The sequence below is a fragment of the Biomphalaria glabrata genome, chromosome 2 (assembly GCF_947242115.1).
Source record: "Biomphalaria glabrata chromosome 2, xgBioGlab47.1, whole genome shotgun sequence".
Classification (NCBI taxonomy): Eukaryota; Metazoa; Mollusca; class Gastropoda; family Planorbidae; genus Biomphalaria; species Biomphalaria glabrata.
Window position 1 is genome coordinate 28,831,330 of NC_074712.1, and position 26,093 is coordinate 28,857,422.

General features: G+C 36.3%; 1 protein-coding gene across 2 annotated transcripts in view; it reads left to right on the top strand.

The window, feature by feature from the left end:
• The first annotated feature begins 969 nt into the window (after positions 1-969).
• LOC106064757 (atrial natriuretic peptide-converting enzyme-like) overlaps positions 970-26,093 on the top strand; it is a 50,027-nt gene continuing 24,903 nt past the window's right edge. The window contains exons 1-11 of one of the 2 annotated variants that reach the window (XM_056019896.1): positions 970-1,365; positions 2,583-2,614; positions 2,669-2,849; positions 19,288-19,381; positions 19,739-19,761; positions 20,769-20,863; positions 21,495-21,629; positions 22,232-22,416; positions 23,310-23,483; positions 23,814-23,951; positions 24,077-24,277. In XM_056019896.1, coding sequence (XP_055875871.1) covers positions 1,273-1,365; positions 2,583-2,614; positions 2,669-2,849; positions 19,288-19,381; positions 19,739-19,761; positions 20,769-20,863; positions 21,495-21,629; positions 22,232-22,416; positions 23,310-23,483; positions 23,814-23,951; positions 24,077-24,277 — 1,351 coding nt within the window. In that variant the 5' untranslated portion in view covers positions 970-1,272. Of the gene's footprint in view, positions 1,366-2,582; positions 2,850-19,287; positions 19,382-19,738; positions 19,762-20,768; positions 20,864-21,494; positions 21,630-22,231; positions 22,417-23,309; positions 23,484-23,813; positions 23,952-24,076; positions 24,278-26,093 lie in introns of both variants that reach the window. The other variant, XM_013223377.2, reaches the window with a different exon arrangement.

Below are 26,093 nucleotides of genomic sequence, written 5' to 3' on the forward strand. Positions count from 1 at the left end.
GAAAAAAGGTTTATCGACAAAATCATCTGTTGGGGGTTTTAAACTAAAACTACTGTTTTTATATTATATATATATATATATATATATATATGTCCAAATTTCTTTAATGTGGCCCTCGATTGCAAAAGGTTGCACACCCCTCTGATACATCATTACATTTACGCATATAACCATTCAAATATTAGCTACCCAGAACTATATCCTCAGCTTTGTTTTGTCAGATATTATCTCCTAGTATCACCTACAGGTGAGCATTAATGTGGATACACTTCAATAAACATGCCTTAGTAACAATTATTTGGTCTATTTAAAGAGTGGAAAGCCTGAAGTGTATAGCGATATCTATAATTCTATGTCTAACCTATATGCTCTATATTCACATCGTCAGGCTGTCTAACATGGTCTATATAAAAAACTTGCCATCTTTGTTACAATATTATCTACACATACCCGTCTTGCCTGTGTGAGTCTACAGACGGACACTAAATTCAGTTGGGTTTACCCAGATAAACTAAGAACCCCATGACAGAAGGAATGCACCTATCCCCGACCACATACAACCATATATGTACTTTACTTTGTCCTTCATTATAGAACTTGTCAAATGCTATTTTTAGACAAGCTTTAGCAGGTAAGTTTGTTTTTTTATATTATACTTCCTAATGAACACATGATAATTACGCATGGAAATTTTGTTTCTTACTCATGGGCCTACAACACTAAAACCTGCTTTATGAAAACTTGGCATTGAGATACTACTAACTGGTGTCAAGCTGTAAAGCCACTTAAACTATTTCTTTTCACTAACACCCCTCTCTCTCTCTTAACCCAATGTCCTGAATCTCTTAATTCTAAGTACCTTAAAGGAACATAAACAAAAAAGTGCTTGAGTATTCACGCATTACTCATCTCTCAGTGTAGGTCCTATCCCCTCCAACCTATTATCACAACTTGTCACTACTTGTCAGTATTTCTCTCTCTTTGGTCTTGCTTTCAATTGTAATCTGTTCCATTTTTGTTTTGTTATTTGACGTCAACTTTAAGCCGCTGTATTAATTAGCTTACGTCGCGCTGTGGTGTCTGTCTGTTGAACTCGGCCGCAATGCAGACCCGTAGAACTTCTCGTTGCTAAGTAGTAGATAGTCTAGTAGATAGTGTAAATAGCTACATCTAGATACTTCTGAAGATACCTTATAGGATTGTGTCAATAGACACAGAAATTGATCATTACGAGTCCAAACGCAATATTTCTCTGCAAGTATCCAGCATTGGATGAAATACAATTTAGAAATGATTTACAAACTATGTGTTCTCTCTCTGTTGAGCATATATTTCCTCTCATCAGTCTCGGCACATAAAGAACGGGTATGTCGAACATCAATTTTATGCTTAAACGTTATAATTTTGATCTCTTAGCATAGAAGTAAGTACGGGGCGTACTGGGTGTCAAAAAGCATTTCTATATAATCTGGCCCACAAATTATATGCCACAAGATATGCATCCAATTATATATGTCTTAAGAGCATTGTGTAAAGTTTAATAATGTTTCGAAAGTAGTTAGCTATATTCATGACTTATATTCATGCTGTTTTGTTTTTCCACTGTTCCAAACCGCTTTACAGAGTAGGGCTCAATTATTTGGATTAAGTATATACGTATTTATTTAGGTCTGCATATAATGAGAAAGGAGTGAAGAGAAAGACAGAGAGAGAGAGAGAGAGAGAGAGAGAGACAGACAGACAGACAGAGAGAGGGCTAATAGCTATCCAAATTAGAACTTTAATTAATATGAACAAGAAGCTCTGATAGTGGCAGTGAGAAGTAGAGACAGAATAATCTAGTAAGGATTTGGCTTTTCTTTATTCGGCCACATTAGAGTAACACAATGAGTTTGTCGATTAGTTGACATAGTTATTATTACATTTTACTTATAACTAACTTGCAGACTTTGTTTCCTCTTATATTCTGCGAGCCTGCAGTGCCACTTTATGGCGCTGAATTCCTATTTAATGTAAACGTCGGAGATAAAATGAAGCTTCATACTCGTACGGAGTAGACATTGATAACTCACTAACTCATAGGCAATGCCTTGCTTCTTATGGCAGCCATATGGGCAACGCCTCGACGATGCAAAATAAAGAAGTAAAGTATCCCTTTCAGATCTTGCGATCTATAGGGCAGATGATGTAAAGGTAATCTATTTCTATGCCCGACGGTTAACGAGGGTGTCATGTGGCCAGCACAACGACCAACTAATGTCAGGTACCCATTAGAGCAGGGTGTACTCAAAGGCGTCCTAAAAATCCCGAAATTAAAAATATTCACCTATGGGACCCTTCGGTTCGAAAACAAAGCACTTTACCACTCAACATAGATATATGATTGGGTAGCTAAATGTATAGAGCGTCACGCTAATAACGCGAATCTTGTGAGTGCGATCCTCATACTGGCTATTTTTTTCTCTTTATTTTTTTTTTATATGAATATGAATTTTAAGTTTTAAAATATTTTTGAACTAAAAATAGGAATTGACACCAAAAAAAATCTTATACTACATTTTTCTCCTCTTTCGCTAAATTAGAGCAACAGAAGTAGAACATCACTAGAAACTAGGTCACAATTAGAGAAAAATAGGAATCGTTCTTCACAAGAAAGAGAGCGAACTAGGTCACAATTAGAGAGAAATAGAAATCGTTCTTCACAAGAAAGAGAGCGAACTAGGTCACAATTAGAGAGAAATAGGAATCGTTCTTCACAAGAAAGAGAGCGAAATAGATCAAATCAAGGACGACAAGTAGGAAGAAATTCTCGACGACCAACAGCCTTTGATGTTCAAAGTCGTCTTGTGGTTAGTATTATTCAAATTGATTTGCAATTATTTACTTTTTTAATGAATGATTTAGATGCCAAGTGGTTTTATTTCTCTGTTTTTTTTTTTTTTTTTTTTTTTTTTTTTTGAGGAAAATCAAAATCCGTATTAAGAGATTTAATTTATTGCATTGTATACAACTATAATTTAAAAAAATAGTAATGGGGGCCTGGATCTAAATACTAGATCTAAAACGGGAAAATGGCCCAAACTTTGTCGACTTCGGTTAATCGGAACTTAACAAGACGCGATAAATGGGATGTAATAGCCGGCTTTACGGATTACACGAACTTTCCCTTTGTTTCAAAATAGGATAACCTACAACAGTGATAACTCATGGTCGTAGCCAGGATTATTTTTCCGGTTATTTTTTTGAGGGAGGGGGATTTTCTCTCCAATACCCCATTTAGCTACGCTCATAGAATTTGGTAAGTGTAGTTTGGTTTAGAATAATATTGAAGAGGTGGTTTTCAACCTCAAAACTCTCTATAGGGGGATTTTAAACTCAAAAAAAAAAAAAAATGGAGTGGTTTTAAACTTAAAAAACAAAAGCCATGAGGAAGAAGGGGGTTTAAACTCAAAACCCCCCTTTGGCTTGGCTAAGCTCAAAGAGTTTTAGTGTGCAATTTACATTTTTTTTATATTGAAGAGGTATTTTTTAGCATCAAACCACGACGAGGGGAGGGTTTAAACTCAAAACCCTCTTTGGCTACGCTCAAAGCATTTTGAGTCTGTAATTTGCTTTTTTTTTTATAGAAGAGGTATTTTTTCTCTTCAAACCCCGCTGAAGAGGGGTTTAAACTTAAAACCCCTTTGGTTACTCTTAAAGATTTTTGAGTGCGTAATTTGCTTTTTTTTTATATTGATGAGGTATTTTTTTTTAGCTTCAAACCCCACTGGAGGGAGGTTTAAATTTAAAACCCCTTTGGTTACTCTCAAAGATTTTTGAGTGTGTAATTTGCTTTTTTTTATATTGATGAGGTATTTTTTTTTAGCTTCAAACCCCACTGGAAAAGGGGGGGGGGTAAATTTAAAACCCCTTTAGTTACGCTCAAAGATTTTTGAGTGTGTAATTTGCTTTTTTTTATATTGAAGAGGTATTTTTTTTACCTTCAAACCCCACTTGAGGGGGGGGGTTATACTCAAAACCAATTTTAGCTACACTCAAGGATTTGGACTGTGTAATTTGCCTTTTTTTTTTTTTAGCTTTAAACCCCGCTGAAAGTGTGTGTGTGGGGAGGGTGTTAAACTCAAAACCCCTTTGGCTACGCTCATAGCATTTTCAGTGTGTAATTTGCTTTTTTATATTGAAGAGGGGGTTTTAAAATCAAAATCTTCCTTAGCTATGCACTTGGAATTTGGGGATTGTCGTTTGCATTTTTTGGTTTTGTTTTGTTTTATAGAAGAAGGGAATTTAACTGCAAACCCCCCTGGTAGGGGTTTTAAACTCACCCCCCTCCTTTGGCTGCGCTGGAACAAGTGATGGTTTAGTATTAAAATCTCACCTAAAATAAACAAAATCAAAGCAAAAATCAGTCACTAAAGTCCGTCTCCCCCCTCCTGCGGGGGGATTTCATTTCTGGGGCGGGGGTTGAACCCCTAAACACATGGGCGTAGCCAGGATTTTTTTTCGGGGAGGGTTTTGGGGGGGGGGATTCGACCTCCCCCCCCCCCGCGAAAAAAAATATATATGTGTGTGTGTGTGTGTACATAATTAATCTTTATTACATTCTGACCCTTTCGGAAGACGTTTATTGTTTATTGTAGACTCCCCGCCCTTGCTAGCAATGGGGTCTGGGGGAGTTCGCAGCGCTCCCCCAGCGCGGGGCGAAGCCCCGCCGCCGAGCACTATTTCTGGTACTGAAAGCCAACAAAATGCATATTCTGAGGTATCTACAGTGCACTATCTTGCTATTGTTATAAACCTGGTGGTGGCACAGATGGGGGTAGTGGTGTGAGTGTAGTCAGCCGACGCAAATCGCCCCAGGCCAGCGCTAGACGAGCGGTCAACCGTGACGAGCTACGACGGTCAACCGAGTCGAGTATCAACAGGACGGTACGGGAAGGATCGCCGTCGTGAACAGAGCTCATGAGCGTCACGAGAGTTGTAGTCATCTGACCACCTAGAAACGTTGAGCGGCGTTCTGTCCGGTTCGAGAAGGCCAGTAGGGACCCTATATAAAGAGCGGAGGTGTCGCAGTCAAGACAGTCGAGAAAAGGGGCTCAATACAGCAAGGTTCAGAAAGGAGGTTCACGACAAGAGTTCAGAACACGGTCGACTACAGCACAGTTCAGCGGTGTGGTTCTGTACGGAGCATTACGACGGTTCAGTGCGGAGTACTATCAAGTACAGTTGAGACGAACGGCGTCTTGATCTTGGTCTGCGATCGAGTCCGACACAACGAGCCTAGTGTGTGAAGTCAGTCCTGAACTGTTGAACCCAGTGCAAGCCCGGAACGAGACGGAGAGGCCAGTGCAAGACTTGATACGGCGGAACGGTGTTATCGCAGAGCTATTTGTACTGTTCTACGTGCTGCCAATTGTACAGTATTGGCTGTTATTTATGGACATTAAACCTTTACGTTATTTTGGAGCCCTGACTTGTCAAGTTCTTTAAGTTGGTGGTGTATGGTGCAGTTTGCAGAGAGCCTGGATAGTGAGATTCGTAACAACTGGTGTCAGAAGTGGGATCGGATCGGAATCGGATTGGATCGGATCTACTATGGCTCGTCTGAAACTGCTGTACGAACTTGAATTTAGAGAACTGAAGGAAGAACTCCGTGATCGAGATCTGAAAACGAGCGGAAATAAAGAAACCTTACAAGCACGCCTCCGAGAATGTATAGTTGAAGAAGAGGAAGATCCAGACACGTATCTGTTTGAAGTCGCACCAGATTTTGGAGAGTTCATTCGGGCTATGAGTGTGACACTGAAGAAGTACACAGAGGACATCTGTAGAGAGATTAAAGAGATGGGTACCTCAGTGAAAGAAGTGACGAGCCCCGTGGTCAAAACGATGGACGAGGTGGAAGAAACCCTGCACGACCAAAGAGACTTGAAAGATAAAGGAGCTGCGCCATCGTTAAACAATGAACTACTACCCACCCAAAGCTTTGAAGAAATATGCAGTGACGACGGCAATGCTGATGAATGTGGTGCTGCCTGTCAATCTGAAAACAGGGAGTACAGACCTGTGGAGCCGAAAGAGACAGATGAAGAGACAATGGAAGCTGCCCATAGTTCGAACGAATCTTGTGCTGAAGCTTTACCTGATATGAGCACCTTAAACAGCAAAACAGACCAAGAGAACGCTGATTTTGCCTACAAGCCTGTTGCTGAGGGACGTTTACATGATGGAAGCTACCAGCGAGGCTTGGACCCTACAGACGTTCGTCCAGATGCTAAGCTCAGTGAGAGAAGCCCTGGTGGTGATAATGAGGACCCATTGAAACCTGACGAAGCCGTTGAGAGACATATCCAAGTCGAGAGATACCAGCCAGGTCCGAACCTAACAGACGTTGGTCCAGCTGCCAAGACTGGAGAGGAAAGTTCTGATGGTGGTAAAGAGAATCCAAGGCAGTCTGACGTTGAAATTGATGGACATTTGAAAGACGAAAGTCATCGGCCCGATACTGAGACAAGAGAGAGAGGTCCTGATGGTGGTGAAGAAAGCCGAATGAAGCCTGAAGCCGAAGACGAGGGACCTTTGCATGAGGAGTGTTGCCAACCTGCCCCACGAGCATGCACTCCAGACAAGGCTGAAGATGATGACCTGTTCCACAATCCCCTGTCCTGTGGATTTGAAACCCATCCCAGTCCTTCTCTGAAAAGTCCTATGAAGTCACCTTTTTGGCCAACGATCTTGGTATCCCCAGCCCTTACATCTTATACCTCTCCATGTGTCAAGTGGCTGTCCTCAGTACCGACCGACAAGAGAGCGATGCAACCACAACGTCACTGCAACAAGAGGACGATCAACTGGAGGAAAAGAAGAAGGCGGCGTTTGCGAAGTCCAACGTGCATGGTGATGCTACCAAGAAATAACTGCAGCCACATGAAGACCAACTGGCGGAGAAGAAGAAGAAGGCTACTTTTGTTGAATGCAAGATGGATGACGATGCAACCTCGATATCACTGCAACCACATGAAGACCAACTGGCGGAGAAGAAGAAGAAGGCGACTTTTGCTGAGTGCAATATGGACGACCATGCGATCACGAGGTCGATACAACCAGATGAAGGCTAACTGGAGGAGAAGAAAACGTTTTCTGAATTCAACATGGATGGCGATGAAAGCACGACGTCCATACAACCAGGTCAAGACAAACTGGAGGAGAAGAAGGAAGCGACCATTGCTAACTGCAACATGGATGGCTCCGTCAAGCTCAAGAGGCAAGCCAACCGCCACCGATCGACCCCCGCCTGCAGCGATGAAACTCTACAGCCAATGTCATGATTGTTGATTCTGCCCGGGACGGACAGATCTAAGGAGGGGGCAGTGTTATAAACCTGGTGGTGGCACAGATGGGGGTAGTGGTGTGAGTGTAGTCAGCCGACGCAAATCGCCCCAGGCCAGCGCTAGACGAGCGGTCAACCGTGACGAGCTACGAGTCAGAGCCTGGATAGTGAGATTCGTAACACTATTAAAAAGTTTTATTTCAAAAACCTAATGTGCTATTCTTACTGACTTAGACCCTCTCGCTGTTTCCGCAACTCTTATTTTGCGTAATTCATTTTGTCGGAAAACATGTCCCGCAAAACCTCATGCGACGCTCTGTCACAACCTTACTAAGGATTCGACTCCCAGTTCGGCATATGATTTCTTTGATTTAGACCCGATCTCTATGACTGACTCCTAAAATCTGTCTTAGCCATCTTTGTTGAGACACATTTAATGATTTTCAATTTCGGTAGAAGACTATTCACACTTAATTAATGGAGCCCAAGCCATTGTTAGAAATGTGTAACCTTTCTTGACTACGCTCTTGGAATTACATGCCTGTATTTCGCTTTAGATTTTATATCGAAAAGGAAAGTTTTTTTGTCAAATCATCTGTTGAGGGGTTTTAAACTAAAAAATATCTGGTTTTTTTTTTTTGTTTTTTTTTTAATTCAAAACCCCATTTAGCTACGATCATAGAGTTTGGTGACTGTAGTTTGCTTTAAAATAATATTGAAGAGAGAGGTTTTCAACTCGAAACGCTCTGTAGGGGAATTTTAAACTCAAAACCATCTGGAGGGGTTTTAAACGTTAAAGAAAAAGCCATCTGGAGGAGGGGGATTTAAACTCAAAACCCCTTTGGCTACGCTCATAGATTTTATAGTGTGTAATTTGCTTTTTTTTTATATTGAAGAGGTACTTTTTAGCTTCAAACCCCAACTGGAAGGGGGAGGGGGTTAAACTGAAAACCCCTTTGGCTACGCTCATAGAATTTTGAGTGTGTAATTTGCTTTTTGTATATTGAAGATGGGGTTATCGTAAATTTTGGATGGGGTTTTAAAATCAAAATCTTCCTCAACTGTGCTGTTGGAATTTGGGGATTGTTGTTTGCATTTTTTTTGTTTTGTTTTATAGAAGAGGGGGATTTAACTGCAAAAACCTCTGGTAGGGGGTTTAAAATTCAAAACCCCCTGTAGAGGGTTTTAAACTCAAAGCCCCCTGGTAGAGGGATTTGTATCTCAAAACCCCCTGATAGGTGTTTTTAAAATCTCAAAAGCCCCTGCTAGAGGGTTTTTAACTCAAAACTGCCTCGGCTGTGCTGTGGTAAGTGATGATTTAGTATTAAAATCTCACCTAAAATAAACAAAATGAAAGCAAAAATCAGTCACTTAATTCCGCCCCCCCCCCGGGGGGGGGATTTCATTTCGGGGGGGGTTTGAACCCCAAGAACCCCCCCCTGGCTACGCCCATGCCTAAACACCCCCCTGGCTACGCCCTTGAAAAGAGTGAAAAGAGTTAGGAGACCACAGAAGTAATGCATTGAATGGATTTACCATATATTTATAGGTCATTACTCTTTTCATTTAAAAAAAACATGCCAGAGTAAGGGTTAATTATCTAAGCGCAAGAAAACCTAGAGCCCATGCAGTCTGTTTGCATTCTGCATTCCATGACTAGCTCTATAGCTTCTACTAAACTGTGTAGACAACTGTAGACCTACATATTTTGGTATTTATTTATTACAAAGCTTATATTAATGTTTGTCTGGTACAATGTTTGTACACGTTATTTCTCCCACACGAATTCTCGGATCAAGCTGAAACTTTGCACGATTATTTGTTGTATCTAAGAAAATATTAATCAATTACAAATTAACCAATTAGTTAATTAATTATTGGTAATTTATAATTGTGTTTGGTATTGAAAAAGGGAAATAAATGATACTTATTGAGAGATGTGAATGTATATGTGGATGTGGATGTATTCTCATTATTACGTTTTGTATACCCTTTCTTTTCTCAAACTTCCCATTTTCAAATGAAGTAGACATTTGGCCCAACTATTCATAGTTGTTAACACAACGTTAATTTATAAAAAAAAAAAAATAACAAAAAAATTGTCTTAAGAATGCGGTGCATTGAAATGATGGAATACGCCATGTCAGTCCAGTTAAGTGTGAAATGTAGAATGGATGTTGATTTATTAGTCACGCAGAAAAATGAAAAACAATGCTAGAGACTTAATATAATTTACTTCACATTCTAATGAACCTTGGCCTACATGATGTTTTTAAGTACACATATTTACCACACACATAAAATGCGTAAAAAAACAAGTTTTTGTTAAGAATGTAGTGTGTGCAGTGAACCTATAACATAGAACGAAATAAAAATAATACAAACTTTGTTATCCTTTTCTATTACATTTTAAAATATAATTCATATATAAACTGATATTCCTTGTGAATCTTTTTGATTCTTACTACAACATTCGGAAATTTACATAACCGTTTTTCCAAAAAGTCACAAAAAATAAATTAAACCACTGCGCCATTATAGGCCTAACATGGCTTAAATTATCCTGCCCGAAGCACCTTGCCTTTACATTCACAAAATAAAAACATGATTAAAAAAAGAGTGAAAAAAAAGTTTACATTAAATGTAATTGTATCAATTGATTTGGATCAGTCATGTGTATTATATCGAGACTAAATCTAATAAATCCGTGCCATTCGAAATATTTTTACCAATCGTTTTTTTTTTTAAAAATCGCAATATCATGCCTTTAGCTTTCGTAATGCGCTATGGTCCTATCACTTGTCGAAGTCTGCTGGGACCCGGGTGGGGGGGGGGGAGGGGAAGAGGATATAAACCTTGTAAAAAAGACAAGAGTAGTAACAACCGGAGTTACCAATTATACGTATGATAGAAATAAAATAACATTGTATCAATCCTATTTAATGAAGCTGATGGTACAGTATAAAAATTACGTGATTCCATGGAGGGTGATTGCCCTTTCGATCAATTTTCGATCAATTCGATCAATACAATAACATTGTATCAATCCTATTTAATGAAGCTGATGGTACAGTATAAAAATTACGTGATTCTCTGGAGGGTGATTGCCCTTTCGATCAATTCTCAGTTGACACTAAGGTACATTTACAAATACTGTATTGTTTCGTTTTAACTTGGCTGGCTGGACAGTCAAGATAAATCTACCGATCACTGATGGTAGCCGTAGGCAGCTTACTTACTTAGACTTAGGTCCTCCCATGCCGTTCGGCGCATTGGGCAGCAAGCTGTCTCCATTAAGATCTGTCGTTGGCAATGTCTGAAGCCTCCTCCCACCTGGCGTCCACTGTTCTGGGGTCCTCCATGAAGGTGTGGCGCCAAGTAATACGAGGACGTCCCAGCTTGCGCTTTCCTCGTATTGGCCTCCATTTCATCGCAACTCTTGGTATACGTAGTTCATTTTGTCGTAGAACATGTCCGAAAACCTCATTCGACGTTCTGTCACAACCTCACAAAGTGGTCGACTCCCAGTTCAGCATAGGATTTCCTTGTTTGAGACCCGATCTGTGTAACTGACCCCCAAAATCCGTCTCAGCCATTTTTGTTGAGCCACATTTAGTCTTTTCTCAATTTTGACAGATGACTTCCATGTCTCACATGCATATGTTGTTGTTGGGATGACAATCATGTTGAGAATGTATTTTTTTGTCTCGAGCCCATTGGCTTGGCTTGTCCAAATAGGCTGCAGCCTTTGGAAAATGCTCCCTGCCTTTCCTATTCGGCACGCTACATCATGGTAGGCATTCCCATCATTTGTTATGATGCTGCCAAGGTAAGTGAACTTGTCCAGCTCTTCAAGCTTTGACTCGCCAAGTCTGACGGGGGCACCCTTTGCCTTATATCCCACTCGCAAAATTTTGGTCTTATCTAAGTTAATGCGGAGGCCAATTTTCGTTGCTTCTCTATCTAGGCTCTCCGTCATTTCTTGTATGCCTTTATTTGTAACCCCGAGTAGTGCAACGTCATCAGCAAAGTCCAAGTCCGTTATTCGATTTTGTTCACGCCATGGAATACCAAAGGCAGTCTGGTTCATTGCTCTCCTCATTATGTAGTCGATGGCTAGGAGGAAGGGAGATAAGATGCACTCCTCACATGTATCTCGATGTTAAAAAACTTTGTTGTTCCTTCTTCTGTTTTAATGCAGCAACTAGACTGACTGTAAAGGTGTCGTAGGATCTGGACGAATTTTTCTGGGATGCCGTATTCTCTAGCTATTTTCCATAGTGATTCTTGGTGGAGACTATCAAACGCTTTCTTAAAGTCTACGAAACTGATCGTTAGCCGTTGTTGGTACTCAAGACTTTGTCCTATGATATTTCGTACAGCAAAGATCTGTTCTGCACATGATCTGCCTCTTCGGAAACCTGCTTGTTCTTCTCTGAGTCTCTCATCTACAGACTGTTGAAGCCGCCTCAACAAAACAGAGCTGAAAACTTTGCCTGGGACAGAGAGGAGAGTAATGCCCCTCCAGTTCTTGCAGTCTGCCAAGTTTCCCTTTTTTTTGGAAGCTTTACAATCACTCATTTTTGCCAGTCCTCAGGGGCTTTTGAAGTTCGCCAACAGAGATTTAAGAGATCAGTCATTCTGTTAACAATGCACTGTCCCCCATGTTTTAGCATTTCTGCTAACACCATGTTGAGCCTTGGTGCTTTGTTGTTCTTTAACACTGTAATAACCATGGTAACCTCCTCAGCAGTTCTGAGTCTGTCTTGATCTTGAGATCATTGTCCGGAGATGGGTCCTTGAATGTGTAAGTCAGGTCTGGCGACTGTTGGTTAAGGGTGGATTAAAGTGCTCCACCCATCTTGCATCCTGTTCTTCTTTTGTTAGCAAAGTTTTGCCTAGTTTGTCTTTTACCGGTGCTCCATGTCCACGCTTTGCTCCAGTGAGATCTCGGACAATACGATGGAGAGTTATTGAGTCATTTCTGCTTGCAGCTGCTTGTGCCTCTTGACCCTTCTGCTCAATCCAGTCCCTTTTATCTCGCCGACAGCTTCTCTTTACTTTCAGATCTGCTTCCGTATAGGCTTCTTCCGCTAGGCTGCGAGCCTGTGTTTCATTTTTCTGATCTCGTCTACGTTTGGCCTCTTTCCTCTCATCGATCAATTTCCATGTTCTGTCTTGTATCCATCATTCCTTGTATGATCCTCGCCTCCTTCCGATAACTTCTTCCGCGCACTCAATAGTGGTCTCTTTAAAGTTGGCCCACTCTTCTTCAAGGGTCAGTATATCTGCAAGAGCCACGAAACGGTTCTTTAGTTTTAATTGGAACTGTGCTGCGATATTGCCGTCTTTAAGCTTGTCTACTTAAAATGTTCGGGGTCGTGTGGCTCGTTTTGATTGGCAGCAAGTCATGTATAAAAATACCTTTAAAAATACATAGCTTACCGGTATATTGAGTGAAATTGCATCAATTATTTTGAATCCATTATGTAATTAAATTTTGCAAAGCTTACATCAGCTCACACCGTCTGTCTTTCTGCTACAAAGTTTGTATACGTTTTGTTCTCTCACTCTCGGGTCATGTGGAAACTTTGCACAATTATTCATTATCCATAACAAAACACGAATCAATAAAAAAAAAAGAATTTATTTTTTAATTAATTAGTATTAATTAATTAATTTTGATTGACATAGATAAGTGAAAAAATCTTTTACTGTTTTGATATATGGTTGTAAATGTGCAGTTCTTTCTCATTTATAAGATTTTTAAAAAGCATGTTTTTTTTTATATATATATTTTGCTTGTTAATAGATCTAGATTGACAATAATTAGTTTGTACAATAGGAAATATGTTTATTAATTATTTTTGTTTAGCGCATCTCGTGCTTTTAGAATGCTCAGTGCAATATGGTCCAAACACATTAGTGGGCCAGTTTCTGGAGGGGTGGCATCTAGGAGAATGTTTTCGATCTGATTTTTAAAAGTTTTTTTTAAGTTGCTAGAGTCTGAATTCGAATCGGAATCTCGAACCTTCATTATGGAAGGCCGACGCGTTAGCCACTGAGCTATACAAATACTTATAAAAAATAGAAGGTTTAATAAGCTGTTGTTAGTATAACATTTTTTAGCGAAAGACCTAATTATCTGCATAAAACGTATCTCCACTAAGCCTAGTACATTATCAATTAAAACAAAATTAATTAAGAACAAATAGTTAATTAACTAATCGGTAATTTTTTTATTGATTCGTGTGCTGTCATCGACAATGAATAATTTATCAAAGCTTCAATTTGATCGGAGAATAAAGAGTGTGAGAAATTACGTGTAAAATATCACACCCAAACAGACAGACAGAATGCGCATACTTCCGAAACAAATGCTCTACAAATCATAATAGCGAACAAGGCTTTAAAATGGACATCAGTAACGGAGGCAAAAAACTGGCCATTGTTATAATTGAAGTTTTAAATAGCTCGAAGCTATTGTTTCACACCTGAGCTACTGGCTAGAATGGCAAGATGCACATCAAACTGAACTACTGGCTAGAATGCATGATGCACAGCAAGCTGAACTACTGGCTAGAATGGCAAGATGCACAGCAGCAATAGCTTATCTCAGAACAATGTAGAAAGACAAAGGCACAGCTCATGCTCACCGCAGCATTTCAGTCAAACTGATGCGATGCTTGGTCAAGGCAATCTACTGGACGCTAACTGCAGAACTAGAGAGGAGGATCCTAGCCATGGAATCGAGATGTATATAATAGAAAGATCTTTGGTATCACAAACATTCAACTGATCATGTGTGGTGCCCAAACAGATCAACAGATCGGTGAAGAAGTGGTGAAGTGTAGATAATCAAATGTATGAAACTACCAGCATTGACTTTTTAAAATTCCAATTCCAATTATCAACTGCTAATTCTTCATTGATTAAAAAACAACAAAAGCAAAAAAAAACAAAATACACGAGTTGACACAGATCTTGAAAACGGCTCTAACAATTTTTCTAGAAATTTGTTTATGTAGTCTATATCTTTGGGAAAAAATCACACCCATAAAAGTTGACGTCAATCTGCAATGGACAACTACTTGGTCATTAGTGACTTTTTTTTTGTTATACGTAATGAGTATCCTCTTGAACATGCAGCGTACTAAGAATTGGGCGTAATAAGCTAGCACTTGAAAACATGGATTGTCACAAGAGAAACTAGAGAGGTCAAGAGGTCGAGTGGGCTTGTAATTGAAATATACACAGATACGTCGTAAGAGTCTCAAAGACTGAGTAAGTAACCATCTTCGACTATATGAACAAGTTTTTCGCAACCTATGAATATAGTACACTCCTTCGTGTTGAACATTAGAATTGTCTAAATAGGATTACATTTCTAGTAGGGGATATGGTGAAAAAAAGTGGAGAAATTATTATTGCTGTCAAGCGGCGACAATACAAACTATAAATGTCTAACACTCTTAGTACTTCTTGTACTGATTACAAAGACAAAAAAATATTCAATCCATTTTGTCATCAGCCTGATTCAACTTGATAAACACGTGGATATGTATTTAAAAAAAAATAAACCCTCAGTAATTTATAACTATAACTATACCACGATATATAACAAATGCGTGCTAGCACACTAGAATAGATTTTATTATCTTATCGATGCTTCTATCCGTGTAGGTTTTAATGGCTGATTCGGGCAACCTGCTCAATGCTAGGCACTAGGGCAGAAAGAGCATTTATTAGACTTTGTAGTAGCTTATAAGGTATAAGTTATTTGGGCTTATTTAGCGCTGTGAGCTCCCCCAGCTGGTTTCGGGGCGGAGCCCCTCCGACATGCACTATTCTGAGGTATCCACAATGCATTATACTGCTATTAAAAAATAATAATAATAAAAAACGTATCTGGTTTTCTTACTTACTTAGGACTTAGATCCTCCCATGCCATTCGGCTGCTTCCACAAAAGTCTGTCACTGGCAATGTCTGAAGCATCTTCCTACCTAGTGTTTACTGCTCTGAGGTCCTCCATGGAAATATGGCGCCAAGATATACGAGGACGTCCCTGTTTACGCTTTCCTCGTTATGTCCTCCATGTCATCGCAACTCTTGGTATGCGTAATTAATTTTGTTGGAGAACAAGTTCCTTGATTGAAACCCGATCTCTATAACTGACTCCTAAAAGCTGTCTTAGCCATCTTTGTTCAGCCACATTTACTCTTTTTTTTAATTTCGGCAGATGACTTCCATGCTATTCACTGCACTTTATTAATGGAGCCCATCGACTGGTAGAAATGTGTAGCCTCTCTTGGCTACGCTCTTGGAATTTGGTGACTGTATTTTGCTTTACATTTTATATCGAAAAGGAAAGTTTTATCGTCAAACCCATCTATTGGGGGTTTTAAACTAAAAAACCTTTGGATTTTTTTAAAAAACAAACTCAAAACCCCCTTAGCTACGCTCATAGAATTGGTGACTGTAGTTTGCTTTAAAATAATATTGAAGAAGGGATTTCAACCTCAAAACTATCTGAAGGGGGATTTTAAACTCAAAACCATCTGGAGGTGATTTTAAACCTAAAACCCTCAGAAAAAGTGGGGTTTAAACTCAAAGCCCCCCTTGGCTAAACTCATAGAATTTTGAATGACTACTTTGCTTTTTTTTTATTTGGAAAGGTATTTTTTAGCTTCAAACCCCGCTGGAGGGGGGGGGGTTAAACTCAAAACCCACTGGATGGGATCTTAACTTATAGCCCTCCGAAGGGAGTTAAACACAACCCCTCTTAGTTACGCTCAAAGAATCTTGTTCTGTTGTCACAGATTAATAATACATTACTGTAGACGTTACTAATTAATATTGATAATAACGAGACTGTCTTTATCAAGGTAGACATATATAACTAACTTTTTATTTCCGTCCGATTCTTTGCTTTCGCATAAAACATAAACAACAAACAATGACGTAATATCTTCTAATATTAACACATCCTTCCTTTTGAAGCTATCATCACATCCTTCCTTTTAAAGTTCTTAATACTTATATTTACAAGGAATTTTGACAACTCGACCACTTCTGGTTGTCTTGACCGGCACAGCAAGTTCTCTAGATGTTGGTTTATAATTGTCTGTTTCTTTTGTTCTAACAGTTTGCTGTTCATTGTCTTCGTCGGTGTCATAGTACCCAGAGATGTCTTCTTCGTAGCTCTTGTTTAAAAACCGTTGATTTCGTCTGTATGTTTTCCCATCATTTGTCTTTATGATGTAAGATCTGGGTGATGGATGTTTCTTAATGACAACTGCTTTCTGCCATGTTTGTCCTAGACGAACTCTCACCTTCTCCCCGACAGAGTAGTCTTTAGGTAACCTTGCTTTTGCATCGTACCTCACGTTGCTTTTCCTCTGTCGTTCGTTGAGTAATGTCTCTGCATTTTCAGCTACCGATGGTTTCAATAGTTTGGGATCAGTTGGAATGATGTCCCTGAGTCTTCTACTCATCAGCAGTTGTGATGGCGAATAAAGCAGTCCGCTTATCGGAGTATTTCTATACTCGAGCATAGCGAGATATGGATCTTTCCCACTTTTGTATGCTTTGTTGAATATCTGCTTTGTTCTGTTGTCACAGATTAGTAATACATTACTGTAGACGTTACTAATTAATAATGATAATACCGAGACTGTCTTTATCAAGGTAGACATATATAACTAACTTTTTATTTCCGTCCGATTCTTTGCTTTCGCATAAAACATAAACAACAAACAATGACGTAATATCTTCTAATATTAACACAAATCTGATGACTGATGTATGCTTAATGTTATACTGAAGAGGGGGTTTTATCGTAAAACAATTTCGGATCGGGGTTTAAAATCAAAATCCCCCTTGGCTGTGCTCTTGGAATTTGGGGATTTTCATTTGCATAAGTTTTTTTTTTTTGTTTTATATAAGAGGGGGGTTTAATCCAAGAAACCTCCATTGGCTACGCTGGGGCAGAGGATTGTTTAATAAATTTAGTTATGTGTTCTACGTTTCACGTTAGCAACACTGTAGTTCACGCGATAATATGAAAACCTACTTATTAATTGTTGTTTTAAATTATGCCCAACTTATATGCATACTATGCATACTAAATATATATTTTTCTCTTTAAAAAAAAGTAAACATTATTTTTGGGTAAATGTATTAGTTAGTAGGACAGAACTTACATAATGTAACAATAAAAATGTAAAAAAATATTTTTTAACAGAAATTCTAAAACCATCTTCATAAATGTGTTAAAAATATGGTAATCGGTCTTCTCCCCTACTAAAGAGCCTCCCGTGTTTGTTACTATTAATAGTGAATAGTTGTAAAAGTGGTGTATTTTTATGAAAAAAAACTGCTTGCATAAGTGATTTAAAAAATTAGATTTTTTGCTTGCAGAAAACAAAAAAGTAGCTGTTGCATCAGAGCTTTGAATGGACTAAAATATTATGATATCGGATTTTCACTATCTTTTCTAGTTTACGAGATCTAAACGGGACGGACGGACAGGCATATCACACAAAATATCTATAGCGTCTTTTTCCCTTTCGGGGGCCACTAAAAATGTCACAAAATTCCATCTCCTCCTTGCTACGCCCATGACTGAATGAGTGTTTTCTTTATCGATGCATGGAGTTCTACATGTCTGTTTACTGAATGATGAACCTGATAACGAAGTCGCTTCATCAATGAAATACAAATACGATATAGCCTATAAATATAATACTTTATAAGACGTTTTATCAGATACATTGTAAAATCTCCTAAAAGCGTGCAAGTAAACTTAAACGGGAAGCAACTGGTATTTCTTGGTATCTGTTTCACTACCAAAGTGGTCTCCTCTGTTTTGTGGCAGGAAGAAGCCTATATAAGAATCTAAAAATATTTAGCCCCCTTGGTTTAATTGACATTATTTTAACTGTTTCTTTTAAAATTCTTTTTTTTTTTTCAAAACAGAGTTGTGCCTATAACCATATCACTGACCTATGTCTGCTCTGTGCATTTTCATATTATTATTATTATTATTTTGTTTTGAATTTAAATATCTTTCTGTGGTTTACACATGTATATGGCCCTTGACATGTATGGAATTAATGAGAATGAACATTAAAAAACTGAAAGTTGAAGCTTATACTTAAAAGTTTACCACAATGTATGGTTTTGTGTTGTGTTAAGTGAAAATCAAATTTAAAAAAATCTTTTGATAGGAAACCTTTGTTAAGTTGGTAGCTACACAACTAGATCTACTAATTAATCAAACCCTAATAAGATTATGAGAACAGGTGATAGATTATATTGCCAATATTTGTAGTCCATTTATCGAATGTAGAGCAGTGCACAATACATTAATTACTTTACCTTTTAGTCAAAGCTGGGTTTCTTGTTTTTTTTTATATGTTTATGCTAGAAGTTGTGTTTTTTTTAAAGTAAAGTAAAGTAAACCTTTCTGGCCTTGCGATCTTTAGGGCAGATGATGTAAAGGTCATCTTTTTCTGTGGCCCACTGTTAACGAGGGTGTCATGTGGCCAGCACAACAACCAACTGCCTTTACTTTTCCCCAACTAATGTCAGGTACCCATTAGAGCTGAGTGCCCAGAGATCCTCGAAATTAAAAAACCCAATCTTCACCAGGATTCAAACCTGGGACCCCTGTTATGAAGCCAAGCACTTTACCACTCAGCCACAATGCTACCCAGTGGAGCATTAGGTCTCAGTTAAATCATTTTTTAATTTAAAATGGTAAAATTAGGTAAATCTGACCATAGAAACACAGTTATAAAATAACTGCTTACTTTTGGGGACAGTTTTTAATGACTTTGATGATATCAAAATGAAATAGTTATATTTTTCGTTTCATTTGATTTATTGACAAGAACCATTTTTTATTTCTGAAGTGTTTCAGAAGCGTTGTTTATCTTTAATATTATATTTTCATCAGTTCAACAGGTTAGAAACAAGTAGGCATATACATTACTATGAGACATCCTACTCATATTCATCAAGCCCAAATCAACAGAGAATAGTGTTAGATGGTATGGCTATAAATCTATATATAAATATTAAGTGCATAGGGATAATCAGACTTATTTTACCAACAATATCTGAGTATCTTTCTACCAAACAAGCCCCTCCTTGTATTCAAAAGAAAAAAAAATGCTATTATTATTCTGAGTATTAATGTTACATTTGTTTTTACATTTCCATTGTTTATGTTATAAATAAAGTTTTGAAACTTTTATATGTTTACTCATCTCATTTGAAAAGACTAAAGGACTTTTAAGTAATTTTTAAATTGATTAAATTAGAAAAAAACATTTGTTTGTTAACCATTAATAAAATTTAAAAAATATTACAAAGCCTCTTTAAATTTTTTTTTCTTTTAATATCAGACTGGAGAAACCCTGATTTACTGGTAAGATTTTTTAAAATGTAAATATATGCATATTATAATTTCATTATTTGAAAAATAACATTTTTTATTAGTTAAAATGTACTTTCTATATTTTATTAAAACAGATGTTTTGTTAATTTACTTTATCTGGTTAACAAATCTTTACATTGCATAAGTTTGATTAGTTTTAAATCTGATATATTTCTTATTTTAAATTTTTAAATATCAGTTTTAACAAGGATTTTATTTGGAGTACGAAAAATAGTAAGAAAATGGTTTAAGATACATATAGTGCCTATTACACCATAATCCAAAAACCATAATTAGATAATAAAAAATGTATATAAATACATGACTTTGATCAATTGAAAGATTATAGGATAAAGTCAAATTGAAAATCTTGATTTATATTTATTATATAATATGAATTTTATTTTTCCTATTGATAACTTTATAGATTTGTATTCCAATATTTACTTGATATTATAATCAGGAACTGATTTATTTTTTTGTTCCCCCTTATTTCATCTTGTCATCAGCTCTTTTGTATTAATACAGACAATTTCCTTTGGGAAAAATGGGTGAAAGGTTTAAATCATTTTTTTTCTTGACCTTTTGTTGCTAAATGTCTTATGTTTGTGTTGTTTTCTCCAAAGTAGGAGTTTTTTAATCTTTATTAAGGAGTTGGACTTTTTCTTCAGCCATTAAGGCTATCCTAATCAATCTAAATGTCCAATTTGATTACCTTTAAGTGTCATTATGATGCATCATTAAGCCTGAATTTGTAAACTCAATATTATTTCCTAATTACCATAATTATAGGCTTCAGAGTTTATTGAAAACTTTCTTTTCACTGTGTTTTCATTTCTCCTACATCTTGTTATTGAACAAGTTTTAAGAATGTTTATGAAAATCTGAACTATACAAATATTCAATGATATTAAAGTAGATCTGTCAGAACAATTGAATATGTTTTTACAATTGTAATTTAAATGCTAATATTTTTTTTTTCATATTTTGTTTTACAGGCGAGAATTAACTCTAGAAATAATTCTACTTCTACCAGAGGAGAGGTTGCTACTAAAGATAAGTTGACATTTCCAAGCTCTGGGGAATGGATACGGTTGGTAGACTTTCAAATAAAACAAATTGCATTCAGTGTTCTAAATTAGTATTGCTCAAAATACGGACTGGTGGCCGCGATGCAGATTTACTTGGCCCATCAGAACTTCTGTCCACAATACAATAAATGGAATTATAAAATATATGATAAAAAAATAAATGAACCATGTCCTTGCCATTTCTAGTTGACTTCTTTTGGTAGCAGCATGAGAGGTAGCTTGCTGTTCAGATTTGACTATTTGTAAAAAATACATAAAGTATTTCTGTTTTAATGGTGTACTTCCATTGCAGCCTGTCGTTCAGAAGTTGGTTTCAGTAAAATACCTTGAAACATCCAACTAGTAGCTATAGAAATAATGTTGGATACAACTTGTTTCTAATCAAAATGTCATCAGCTCTATTGTATTTCCATTTCCTCAATGATGTGGCCTATGACAATTTATTTGGCCCCCGGGCTGAAGAAAGTTGGGTATCACTGTTCTAAATGTTTCAATTGGATTAAATATTTTTCTGCGTACAGAATTCTATGTATTATTTGGTACAAGTATATGTTTAGTCTATTTTTTTCATATTTAGAAGTTGTAATAGCCACTTATCAGTTATTTCTATTTGCATTTCAATTATTTCCTCAGTCTAAGAGGCAACAACAAGATGTTGACATCTGGCCTGGTTCAAGTTTACAGAGCTGGGAAATGGGGCTATGTTTGTGATGACAGCTGGGATATTGATGACGGAAGTGTAGCATGCAGACAGATGGGCTTTACTAGGTGCGCTTTTTTTTCTTTTAACAAAGCTTAGATTAACTCACTCCATCCGTTAGTCTGTCTGTCTGTCTGGGTAGATTCTTTTACACTTTTTTCTGCCACTTCCCATTCTAAGATTAAGTTGAAATTTTTTGACAACACATGAATCAGTCAGAAATTTAACCAAGTAGTATAAATCAATTAGTGGTACTTAATTAATTTTGTTTTATATAGAAAAATGGAGATAAAACTAACCTGCAATATTGAGAGATATGACATTGTTGAATGATGTGCTCCCTTAACCCAATTTAAGCTTTGTATTTTAAAAAGATTTTTTTGTTTATTTTTGTTTGTTTCTTTTTTTTCACCACATTATGCATCCTTCCTTATTTGAATTTCTCATTTTAAAAGTCCATTGCAGTACATTAAACTTACACTGCACTTTTTACAAATTTAATTCTTCTAACATTAACTAACAAATTAAAAAGTCACATCTTCAAATTACTTAAATATTTGATGATAATTTCAAAAGCTCACAGAGTATAAATTACCATTGATTATTAATAGATTTTGAGCTGAAATTTAAAGAGCGATGTCATAAAATCACTTTCGTTAATTTTACATAGAGGTGCTTATGCAGTGACAGGTATAAGTGAAACACTACCCAAATCACAATGGGATAATGCAGAGATCCTAATGGATGAAACACATTGCACAGGGACAGAGAAGGCATTACACCTCTGCCAATATGCTGTTGAACATGATTGCTCTCTCTCTGAAGTTGCAGCTGTATTGTGTTATCCAAATAAAGGTAATGCTTTTATTATGATAAAGTCTAATTGCACCAAAATTACATCAAGAATGTTTGTAAAATTCTTTCAAATTTTGAAATGCATCTAAATTTACAATAATTTTCATTGATATATTTGGTACTAGCTAGTTTAGTCAAAATATGGAAACTTATAATAGAGCCTTCCTTATGTCTAATTTCGTTTGAAATGGAGTTATTAAAGGAAAGCAGAAAAAAATATAGGCCTTTAGTCTCCCTAATTCAGAAAAAAAAACCAACTTAATGTTCTTTTGTAGTTCAGGAAATAGTAAACTTGGTAAAGGGATTTAAAAACTTTACTGGGAATTTTTCATTTACAGTATCATTTCAGAAAGGTATGAGTTACTGTTCTGTTTTTTTGCCTGTTCTAGTCTTTTTGTTTTCTTTCTCTATGTAGTCCTAAACAAGTCAAGCTTTAAAAAAATGAATTTTAACATTAGACTTCGAGTAACTCTCCTGGACAGAAGACAAAAAAGTAAAGTAGCAAGAAAACATTAAATGCTGAATTATAAATAAAATACAAAAACACTATCTCATATAATTCTCAGAAAGATACAAAGATAAATGCACATTTCTTATTCCATTTGCTAAGACAAATTTGAGTAAGTGCTTTTTCTTCCTTGATGCTTTTAATGCTTGGAACAGACTGTCTGGAAAATATATAACTAAGTAGTCTTTACATTGCTAATTAAGATGCACAACTACATTAACATGTGGTTATGACATAATTATGTTCTTTATTGAAGGAAATTTTTAAAATTATAATGTAACATGATTATAAGCAGGTAAAATAACCAAAAAAAAACTTTTTATACCAGTACAAGCAAAAAAACTTTCCCACTGTCAAACCCCTAGATATCAATGCTTTATTTCAGGCTGTCCAGATGGGTGGATGTCTGGTTATGGCAAGTGTTATTCATTTTATCAAAATGCCAAAGATATTCAAACTGCTGAGAATTTCTGTGCTGAAAAGAATGCAAGTCTTGTAAGCATCCAGTCTCAAAGTGAAAATCACTTTTTGTCTAATACTTTGAAAAATCTTATGCCAGGTTGGTTGTTATAAAAAATTTTCATTTCAATTAATTTTTTTATAACATGGGCATCCTAAACAAAATATTTTTAAGTGCTGAAACCTAACCTGTCATTAGACTCACCAACTTTACTAACCTGCAATTCAGACTAACCAACTTTACAAACCTGTCATTCAGACTCACCAACTTTACTAACATGTCATTCAGACTCACCAACATAACTAAACAATCCAAGACAAAGACTCATCACTGTCAAAATAGTTAAACAATACACAAGCCAACTAAAAAAATTAACTATAATAATATTTATTAACTGTTAGTTGTTTTTTTCTTTTTATTCTTTCTTAGAAATACACCAGTGGTATACTTCTGGGAGAAAGTTTAAAAATATATGGAAATGGTCAAAGCTTGTTCAACTCACTAATCAGAAGAGCGTTCGCAGTAGAAATGTTAGATCAGTTGTAACAGATACTTTTTGGTTTCCAGGTATGAAAAATGTTTTTCTTAACTAGAATAGATTTTTTTACATTATAACTATAATATAAACTATTATAATTATTTTGACAGCCAATTAATTATGTTTTTTTTTTGCTTTGTATTATAAAACTTAGGTTGGCCTTCAGTTAATAATACTCTTTCTGAACCTAAGGATGACGTCAAAGCCAACTGCTTAACTCTTTCGGATGAATTTGAAACTCCTATAAAAAAAACAGAAGTTGTGGACTATTTTTTCTGGAAAGCTGATGTTTGCCAGAAAGCATCAGGCATTAATTTTATCTGTCAGACTGAAGTGGAAACAAAACCAACAGAGGGTAGGATTTTACAAAGATTTGCTTTTATCTAGTCATTATATCTTGTATTTTAATATTAAACAAAACTGTTTATAAAAATTCAGACATTTGATGAGATTCATTCCAAAAAGTAGGCCTACTAGCTTGAAGAATTTCTGTTAAACCCTAAACTTAAAAAAGCAATAAATATTCCTTTGTTTTATTAGAAATGACTTGTCAAAAAGGATTAATAAAGCTGTCTCAGTACTTTCTTTCAGCAAATATATTGAAATATCAACTTATTTGAGTTTGGATAAGTCACCATTTAAAAATTTTTTTTTGTAACATATAATTATAAAAAAGAATGAGTTTAACATGTGATAAATAATAGGGGTGCACCGGATAGTACTTTTTGATATCCCGTCGGGGCCGGATATGACCGGATAGTAAAATTTGATATTCTGCCGGTGCCGGAGCCGGATACCTAAGTGTCTTGTTAATAGCTTGTGTTGCTGAACATTTTACGAAACTGTTAAATAACATATCTATATTGGTTGGTTTTATTTTTTTTCCTTTATATACCTTATTGTTTTAAACTCTGATACTGATTGATTTATTCAAGCTCAACAGTATTTCTAAAAATCTGTATAGCATGAGTGTGACTGTGTGTATGTACGATGCCACCAACTGTAAAGGATGTGTGTAGGAAGGTCAATGTAAATAATGTTAGTATATATTTAACTAGTTACTAATGTAAATCTCATAAGTAAAGTGCAATCTGCCTTGTATAGTGGTCGGATGTTTGTGTTCATGAATTTCAGACCAACAACCTGGTCAGATATACCTAGTGAGCCTACATATGTAGTCCTAGTGTAGTGTGTATAGTTGTTTGTGTTAACCATCAAGCATTGTTTTTTCCTGAGCATACGAACGCAATAGAGATGGGTGTCAGTCAAAAAAGATAACACATTGGCATGGTCAGTGAAGCATATAGATAAATTATACCCGTCCACTAGTTAGAGGTCAAGGGTTGTTGTTTTTTTTACGCTCCAGCATATTGTTTCTTTGTTTGCTAGATCTAACTGCAGTACTATTATTCAATTTTTTTATGCGATTTTAAAATTTACTGTAAGGTTTTCGTTATTTATTAAGTCAAAAGAATTAAACAATGAAATTAGCTTTCTTTCTAAAGATTTTAATACAAGGCAAAAAATACACACGCAAACATGCACATCTTTGTTTTATTTTATTGTGCAAAGAACGTACGCAAGAAACATTAAATGCAAAGAACGTATGTTAGAAACATCTTGCTAAATTATTACTTATTAATTATTTTATTCGTGGTTTCAGTAACTGTTACAAAAGGGAACGATAGTAAGCCTATGGATGTCAGGTGTGTAAAAGTCGTCTTGGCCTGATACACTGTGGCTAAGTACGCATCTTAAGTAAACAAAAATAGTAATAACAAGGAGTTAATTGACTGTCACAAATTATTAAGAATATTGTTATCAAATCAAGACACTTAACTGCTGGACTAATATTCAAGTTAACACGTTAGAAAAATTATTTAATCTTAATATTTATTGACAGTGTAATATCCTTTGTTAGTACGTTGTGTTTTTTCATTCTGGCTTATAAATGGTAAATGTCTATCAATAAATTGGGTGTCAAGGACCAAAGAAATAAAATAAAGAGTAGGGGTGTTTAGCTCTCCATTTAAAGATAGCCCTGGTCGTGTCTTCTACAAAATAATTAGTTACTGGCTTACTGGACTATATAATCTCACGGTTTGTGTTCTGTGTAGCTAAAGGTCACTCGTTTAGGTGCATGTGATCTTTAGTCCAGTTTAAAGATTTAT